The sequence below is a fragment of the Varanus komodoensis genome, unplaced genomic scaffold (assembly GCF_004798865.1).
Source record: "Varanus komodoensis strain SLA01 unplaced genomic scaffold, ASM479886v1 scaffold19, whole genome shotgun sequence".
NCBI lineage: Eukaryota > Metazoa > Chordata > Lepidosauria > Squamata > Varanidae > Varanus > Varanus komodoensis.
Window position 1 is genome coordinate 11686198 of NW_025335550.1, and position 8168 is coordinate 11694365.

An 8168-nucleotide genomic window follows, 5' to 3' on the forward strand; every position below is an offset into this window, starting at 1 on the left:
GGGTTTCTGTGCCCCTCTCATTCTTTCTGCCCCTCCACAACACGTCCCACCCCTCAGAAGGTCCGGAGGAACGCTGGTTTTCCCAACCCAACCCTACCTGGGGCCACCCTAGCCCTCCTCTGGGCAGAGAGAAGGAGGGCAGGGCCTGGGTGGCCCTGGAGTGCTCAGCGGAGCAGGCGGGAGCTGCGTGCCGGCCGGCCAGCCCCCAGTCGCGGCAAGGGGCGCGTCCCGCCCCGGCTCGGCCCCACCGCCTGTCTTCCCCCCAGGCCCTGGACCACGAGGAGCAGAGCCACTTCGAGCTGCTCGTCTCCGTCCAGAACCAGGCCCCGCTGGACCCCTCGGCCCCAAAGGCGGCCCGAGCCCTGGCCACGGTGCGGGTGCAGGTGCAGGATGCCAACGAGCCCCCGCTGTTCCCCGAGAACCCCTGGAGGGGGAGTGTGAACGAAGGCGCGCCCCCCGGGACCGAAATCGGCCTCTTCCGTGCCACGGACCCCGACACCCAGCAGGCACAGCTGCTCAGGTGAGCTGGGTCAGAGGGATGGCAGGGCGGGGGGGGTGCAGCACTCCGCACAGTGCGCATTGCACCGCAGCGCCGGGCCCTGGGAAGGGGGCACAGAACACTTCACGTCAGCACCAGCGGCTGCCCTTTCCTTCTGCTTTCAAAACCAAGTGGCTAGCCCTCATGACCCACCCCACACAGAAGCCACGCTTGTCCTGCTTGCACCCGCCCGGCATAACGTCCCGCCCTGGCACGGCGGGACAGCTCAGGCGCTGAGGCGGGGGCCCCACAGCGAGGCCGCTCTGGCCGGGGGGCCTCCCTGCCCCCGGAGGCACGCAGGGTGTGCGCAGCCCCCTCGCCCTGGGCATGCCTCTCCCTCTCTTTGCGCCAGGTACGCGCCAGCCCCGGACACGGCCGGCTGGCTGCACGTCAACCCAGACTCGGGCCTGCTGCTCGCCCGCCAGACGGTCCCCGCACGATCCACGTTCCGCCACGGCTGGTACACCGCACGGATCCTGGCCAGCGACGACGGTAGGGAGGCAAAGGCCGTCTGCAGCATCCGTCTCAGCCGTCCCACCGGATCTCCTCGGCGCAGCCCTAAGCTTGTGTAAAACCCAAGGGGAGAAAAGGGGGCAGGGAGCAGGCCGGCCCCAGGCGTGTGTGTGGGGGGGAATCACCTGAAGCAGGTACGTTCGCCAGCCCTGGACTGCGCTAGGCCGGCAGGCTGGATGCAGCTCTGCCTGCCGCGAGGGAAAGCGCCCGGCCCCTCTCCCTCCTCCAGAGACCACCCCACCCCCACCGCTTCCCCCACCCCGGGGCCTCCTCCCACTCCGGGGGCGCCCCGGGGCTGGCCGGCCATGGCAGGGCCCAGCTCTACCTGCGGTGCCTCGGAGGTGGGGGGGGAGCCGCGGCCGCTCGCTGGGAGCTCGGCCAGGAGGCCCTGCCCCATCCGCCAGCATGCCAGCACGCTGAGGGGAGGGGGAGGGGGGCCGGAGTGGGGGGCGCCCGGGTGACGCGCTCCGCCTCCCCGCAGGAACGCCCCCCCTCACTGCCACGGGGACCCTCTCCATCGAGGTGCTGGAGGTGAACGACCATGCGCCCCGCCTGCTGCCCGCGTCCCCGGTGCTCTGCAGCCAGGGGGACGGCCTGGTGCTGAGCGCCACCGACGAGGACCTGTCCCCCCACGCGGAGCCCTTCCACTTCAGCCTCGCCGCCGAGTTGGCCCACAACTGGACCGTCCGCCGCTGCAACGGTAGCCCTTCCGCAGCGCGGCCCCCCGCTGCCCCACGAGAGCCCCCGGCCTTGGGGGGAGGCCCCCACGCGCAGGGCGCCCAGCTGTGCCGTGGGCCCGGTGCAGAAGCGGGGCGGGTGGCCAGCCTCCCCCGGGCCGCAGCCCTGGCTGATCAGCCCCAGGGGGGCAGAAGCCGGGGGCCGCGGGGAAGCCAGCACGTGTGCCCGGCCGGGCTGGGGCCGTCCCTCAGCCTCCCCTCGTGTCCCCACAGCCACCCACGCGCTGCTGCGGCCCCAGGGAGAGGCGGCCGAGGGGCTGCACGTCCTGCCGCTGCTTGTCCGGGACTCGGGGACGCCGCCCCAGGCGCGGGAGCAGCTGCTGAACCTCACCGTCTGCGCCTGCGACGCGGGGGGCTCCTGCCGGGCTCGGGCGGCCGCCGTGGCCGGGGCCGGGGCCGGCCTCAGCTTCAGCGCCTTGATGATCGCCCTCGGCAGCGCCGCCCTGCTGCTGCGTAAGTGTCCCCGGCCCCGGGCGCGCCCCCCCACAACCCCCAGGTCCGGCGGGGCCTTCAGCCCGCGGGCCTTCCCGCGGGTCGAGGGGCGGGGGGCGAGGGGCAACCCCCCCGCCACCCGGCTTCTCACGCGCGTCTCGTCCCCGCGGCAGTCCTGGCGCTGCTGGTGGCCGCCCTGGAACGCTCCCGCCGGCGGGCACAGCGCAAGGGGCTCCTGGGGGCCTCCCTGGACGACCTGCGGGACAACGTCTTCAACTACGACGAGCAGGGCGGCGGCGAGGACGACCAGGTGAGGCCGAGCCGTGCGGGGCGGAGGGCGGGAGCGGGGCGGGCGGGCGGGCGGGGGGCCACCGGACCTCCGGGCTCCCCGCCTGCCCGCTGCCGTCGCGGCCACGCAGCTCGGTCCCCCACCGGGAAGCCCGTCCCGCCTGCGTTCTGCGGACTGCCAGGCCTCTTCCCTTCCTTTGTGGAATTTGTTTAAGGAATGCAGGAAAAGTTCCTTCCAGCTGCACGCACACACACTACCCTAACAGCAAATTTGTGCAAATTCCCCTCCTTGTTTTTAAAAAATTCGGCAAATGCGTGGCACCGAAGCTGCAGGCCAGAGCCGCAGAAACTGTGGCCTGTGGGGGTCCACGCGGCTCTCCTGGCCCCCCACCTCCTGGGCACACGCACTCGGGGGCCGCTCGGCGGCAGAGCCGGTGGGGCAGGGAAGCGTCGAGCCAGCCTCTCTGCTTGCAGGAAGCCTACGACCTCAACCAGCTGCGCAACCCGGACCGGTTCCCCCCGCCCTCCCCCCGGGGGAAGCCCCCACGCCGGAGGGACGCCCCCCACAGCTACGCCCTGCCCGAGCCCCCGCGGCGCCTGCCCGCCTGCCCGGCGGACATCGAGGAGTTCATCCATGAGGTGACGGAGCACGGCGGGCCGGGGGGCGCTTCCCGGCGGCACCAGCCACGCGACCCGAGCCGAGCCCTGCAGCCACGAGGGGGGGGGGTCACCCGGCGGGTCGCTCGCCGCGGGGCTCAGAGGGCCCTCTGGGGGGCCGACGCAGGCTGCTCCAGAACATGCGGGCCCTGCCCCGGGCTGCCCCGCTCCCGAGGGCGCCACCATCCCCGGCTGGGGGGCCGCCGGACCCAGGGCAGCCCCCGGGGAGGAGCGGCAGGGCCCCGTCCCCTGCGCCCCGCGGGCTGGGGGAGAGCCGTGTGTGCCAGCCCCTCTCCCCCCGCAGGGCCTGGAGGTGGCCGACCGGGACCCCAGCGTGCCCCCCTACGACACGGCGCTCATCTTCGACTACGAGGGGGACGGCTCGGCCGGCGGCTCGCTCAGCTCCATCCTCTCCACCGAGGCCGACGAGGACCAGCACTACGACTACCTGCAGGAGTGGGGGCCGCGCTTCCGGCGCCTGGCCGAGCTGTACGGCCAGTAGGGGAGCCCAGGGGGCGGGGGCACGGAGCAGCCCGGGGTGCCCCCGCCCCCTAACCACCCCCCCACAGGCAGGAGCGCTCTGTCTCCTGCGAGGAAGGAGGCGCGACAGCCGCGGGCAGGACGGGCTTGCAAGTGAGCGTCGCCGGGCCACGGGGGGCCTGGCCAGGCCCCCAGCACCCCTGCGGGCACCCTCCTTTCGAGGCCCGCCTGGCACGCCCCCCCAGCCAGGAGCACCTGACACGGGCAGCAGCTCCGCAGGGACCACTGAGGGGCCACCGGAAGGGCCGGGGCAACGGGCGCCCGGCTGCAACCAGCCAGCCAGCGAGGCGGTTCGGGGGCTCACGCACGCAGGGCTGCGGGCAAGAGGGGGCTGCAAGGAGGCCGGATGCGGGGGGACGGGGAGGAGAGCCACGCTGCCCTCTCGGGTGGCTCCCAAGCCCCCGGGCCGGAGCAGCCCCACGCAGGAAGGAAGAGGCTTCGGGGCAGCCCTGTGTCCTGGCCCCACACCCGAGGCCTCTGCCACGGCCCCGGCCCGCCCCCAGGCTGTGCCAGGTCTGCCCTTTCATGGGGGGCGGGGGCCACGGGGCCCGTCCTGCTGCGGGTCTCTGCTGGCGTTGGGGGACGGGGACGCGGGAAATAAAGCTGACGCTGAGTTACAAAGGCAGTGCAGTTTATTAGAAGCCCGGGGACGGGGGAGGGGGAGGCACGGGGGGGGAGGGGGAGGCACGGGGGGGCGGGGGGGCGGCCTGTTGCCCCTCCCGCGCTCGGTGCCTCGGCAGGACGGCCCCGGAGGCTGGCAGCTGCCCCTCCCGCGCTGGGACAGGCTCAGCGGGAGCCCCGGCCCCCCCGGCCCCAGGGCCCGGTGGGGGCGCAGGCCTCAAGCCCTCCCCCTGAGCGCCGCCGGGCTGCGGGGGGTCAGATCCCGGGCGGGAATCCAGCATCTCCTCGGTGGCCGCGGCAAGGAGGGCGCAGCTGCCTGGGGCGGAGGGGCCGGCCCGGGGGCAGGAGGAGAGCAGTGGCAGCTGGTCCTCGTGCTGCTGCCCCCCGGGGGGTGGAAGAGCGGGGGCGCTGCCGGCTCCCCCCTTCCCGCAGTGAGTCTGGCAGGGGCTCGCCGCTGCTCTCCGGAAGGAGCAGGACGCTCGGCGCCGAGAGGACGGCGAAGGAGGCGAAGACCACGAGGCGCAGGAGTGGCTGTGGCTGGGGGGGACCTCCGCGATGGGGGCGGCGGCCTGGCCCCCCGCCTCGGTGGCTGGGATCAGGCCCAGCCCAGAGCCCCCGTAGGATGGGAATGGGGAAGAGCACGACGTGGGCCACGCAGGGCTGCCGGCCAGCCCCCGAAGCAGCAGTGGGGCGGAGGGAGCAGCCTTCCCCCAGCGCAGGCCCTCCAGGGGCTGGACTACAGCTCCCACCCTCCCCCCTCGGCTCTCTCGGCCCCCCAGGCTGCCTCCGACGCACCCCGCGCGTGCCACGAGCACCCACGCGCCCAGCCCTCTCTCGGGGGAACGTGGTCGCGGTGAGAAACAGGCCCACGGGGCAGAAGCGCACGAATCGGGCCCGGCCCCGCAGGAGCAACGGCGGCACTACCTGGCCAGCCCTGGCTTACAGGAGCCACAATACTGGGGGAGGTGGGGCCGGCGGAGCAAGGCTCGGCAGGCGACTCAAGCGAGCAAGTCAAGCTGCATTCACCCAGGCTCAGCAAAACAACAGCAGGGCACGGGGGCAGGAAGCCATAAATCCCAGCAGAGGAGACCCCTCTCCCTCTCCCGCTGCCCCAGAATCCTGTATGCCCCCACCCCCACCTCGCCCGTGGCTTCATTACACCGAGTCAGGGCGGCAGGAGCAGCGGGGAGACCCCCGTCAGGATGGTGCTGGCCAGGAGGACGGCCCGGCGCCCGAAGCGCCCCGCCGTGAGCCACAGCGGGGGGGGGGGGGGCAGCGCCCCGCTCAGCACCAGCAGGAAGTAGGGCAGGCAGAACTGGGGCGCAAAGGGGGCCAGGCTGCGCGTGAAGCAGTGCCGGACGCCGCCCCCGATGAACCTGGCAGGCGGGGGAGGGGCGCCATGGGGCCCTGCAGGGAGACGCGGCCCCAGAGCGGAGCCGGGCTCAGCCTCTGCCCCCACCCTCCCCAGGCACCTTGCGGACGGACGGGGGGCTGGTGCCCAGAGGCCGCTGGGATGGCCTGTTCGCAGCCTCCCGCCAGCCCAGGGCGCATCACAAGCGGGGCCAAGCTCAGCCGTGCCGGGTTGCTCCCCCCCCCGTGCTGCCCGCACCGCGCGAGAGAGAGAGAGAGCCGCCCCCCCAGCCCACCCCTCGCCGCCCCCCACAAGGGCGAAAGGATGCGCGCTTACGCCGTGAGGCCGAGGACGAGGCAGTTCCTCCAGAGCACGCGGGTGCCGAACACCCGGACGATGCCGCAGTACCGCAGCTGTGGGGGGCCGTCGGCCGGGTCGCCCCGCTCTGTGGAGAGGACCAGCGGCCGCTGGGGGGGGGGCCCGCCACCCCCACGCTCCTTGGGGCCCTGCGGGTTGGGGCTTCTGCCGCCAGCAAGCGCCAGCCCCCTTTTCTGCGCAGTGGGGGTGGGCTGGCGAACTGGAGGGCCCCCCAGGGAAGGTCGCTTCCTCTGTTGCAGCCCCCGGCCCATTTCCCTCGGCTGAAGCAGCCCCCATCCCCCGCGGGGCCTCCCCTGCAGGGAAACCCCAAGCCACATCAAGGACCCACCCCGGAAGAGCTCATCCTCCAGGGGGGCTCCGCTGCCCTCGGCCAAGTCACGCAGAGCCCCCTTGCCTTTCTCGAGCTGGCAGGCGGCCAGGAGCCAGCGGGCCGATTCGGGGAAGGGGGGGGCCCTGCGCGCGGGGAAGAGAGGCGGCACAGGTGGGCCAGGTGCCTGGAGCGGTCCGGTGGGCTGAGCCCCAAGCGCCCTCCTTGGCTCTGGGGAGCGTGGGAAAGGGAGCTCCCTGGGCGGCCTCGCCAGAGGAGACCCCACTCAGGCATTGGCTGGCTGCACTTCTGGCCTCAGTCTCCCTGTCCGGATTATGGGATCAGCCACGACCGTATCCTTGGTGTTGCCAGGCTGAGCAAGACGAACGGGAGTGGCGGAGAAATCGAGCCATCTCCAAGAGACAAGGGCGGCGGCACCCCCACAACCCCCCACATTACCGGCAGGGAGGCAGCGCTGCATGGCTGTCCCCCCGCCCCCGCGGCTGCCCCTCCGCCTGGGGATGCCGTGGCTGAGTGGCCACGCTCGAGGAGGGCACACAGGCAAAGCAACCTGCCCCTCAGCCCAGGTTCAGCCACGAGGCTCACAGGGTGACTTCAGGCGACTCCCTGCACACGGGGGCACTAAGAAAGGCCCCCGCCCCTGACCTTGGCCCCCCACATGCCCCCCGAGGCGAGTCGGGTCTGTGAACAGCAGGCGGCTGCACCACGCACCCAGCAGCCAAGGGGTGTCTCCCCCCGCTCTGCGCAAACGCTGTGAACTCTTCTGAAAGGGGGGCCACACACGCAGAAGCCCCCCCCCCCGCCGGGCACACGTCCTCACCTGCCCCACGTCGGCCACCCTCAGCGTGACAAAACCAGCTCTGCCCGGAAGCGCGCCCTGCCGAGCGCCCGCCGCCCACTCGCCCGACGCGCTCTCGATGGGCTCTCCCGGGCGGGCGCCTCCCGCGCCAGGGCTCCGCGGCCCCTGCCCACTTCAGTCTCGGGCGAGCGCACACGCGCCACCAGCAGCGCCGGCCCCCGGGACCACCCGCTGCAGCAGCCGCCAGGCCTCGCAGGCCGCGGCCAGCCCGGCAGGAGCAGCCCCCGGCCACCCAGAAGAGCCCAGCGCCCATGGCGACCGCCGGCCGGGGCCGGGGCCCACGCAGCTCCAGCCCTGGGCAGGAAGGACCGGAGAGGCGGGCAGGGCAGGGCCGGGCCGGGCAGGGGGAGAGGGCCCCTTGGCGGGCGGCCGCGGGAGGCGCAGAGGGACACGGCCAGCGCCCCGATCTCATCCTCCGGAGGCCCGTCCCGGCGCCCACCACTGGCCCGATGCCCCCCAGAGGTGAGGGCTGGCTGCTCCCAGCACCGCTGCCGGCCCTGCCGCTGCGCATGCACGTCCTGGGCGACGGGGCCTGCAGCCGAGTGCCCCAGGGCGGGGCGTGCTGCTCAGAAACAGCAGCCCCCAAGAACCTGGTCGGGGGTTGCAAGGCTGCGCTGCCTTCCCGGGTCCTTTGGGGCGTGTGTGTGTTGTGAGAACGCTTTAGCCGCGGAGAAGACACGTGCGCTCAACGGAAACTTTTCACCCTCTTGTCCGTCGGCCGCCGAGCAACACGCGAGCGCCTCGGACAAGCTGAACGGGCCGGGACACCTGTGGGCACCCCCGTGGCGCTGCTCTCAGCTCAGAGCCCCCCACGCAGCCTGGACCCAATTCACACGGGCAGGACGGCTTGGGAGAGGGAAAGGCCCCCGGGCCGTGAATCCGGGCTGCAGTCCCTTGATGACCCCACCCCCCGCCCCAAAGCACTG

At 73.4% G+C, this 8168-nt stretch overlaps 1 protein-coding gene across 1 annotated transcript in view; it reads left to right on the top strand.

The window, feature by feature from the left end:
- The window catches only part of CDH15 (cadherin 15), a 10704-nt gene extending 7037 nt beyond the window's left edge, over positions 1-3667 (top strand). Inside the window, exons 8-14 of the mRNA XM_044428092.1 lie at positions 267-520; positions 891-1030; positions 1533-1751; positions 2002-2241; positions 2394-2530; positions 2983-3147; positions 3470-3667. Coding sequence (XP_044284027.1) covers positions 267-520; positions 891-1030; positions 1533-1751; positions 2002-2241; positions 2394-2530; positions 2983-3147; positions 3470-3667 — 1353 coding nt within the window. The remainder of the gene's footprint in view (positions 1-266; positions 521-890; positions 1031-1532; positions 1752-2001; positions 2242-2393; positions 2531-2982; positions 3148-3469) is intronic.
- Positions 3668-8168: the final 4501 nt, after the last annotated feature.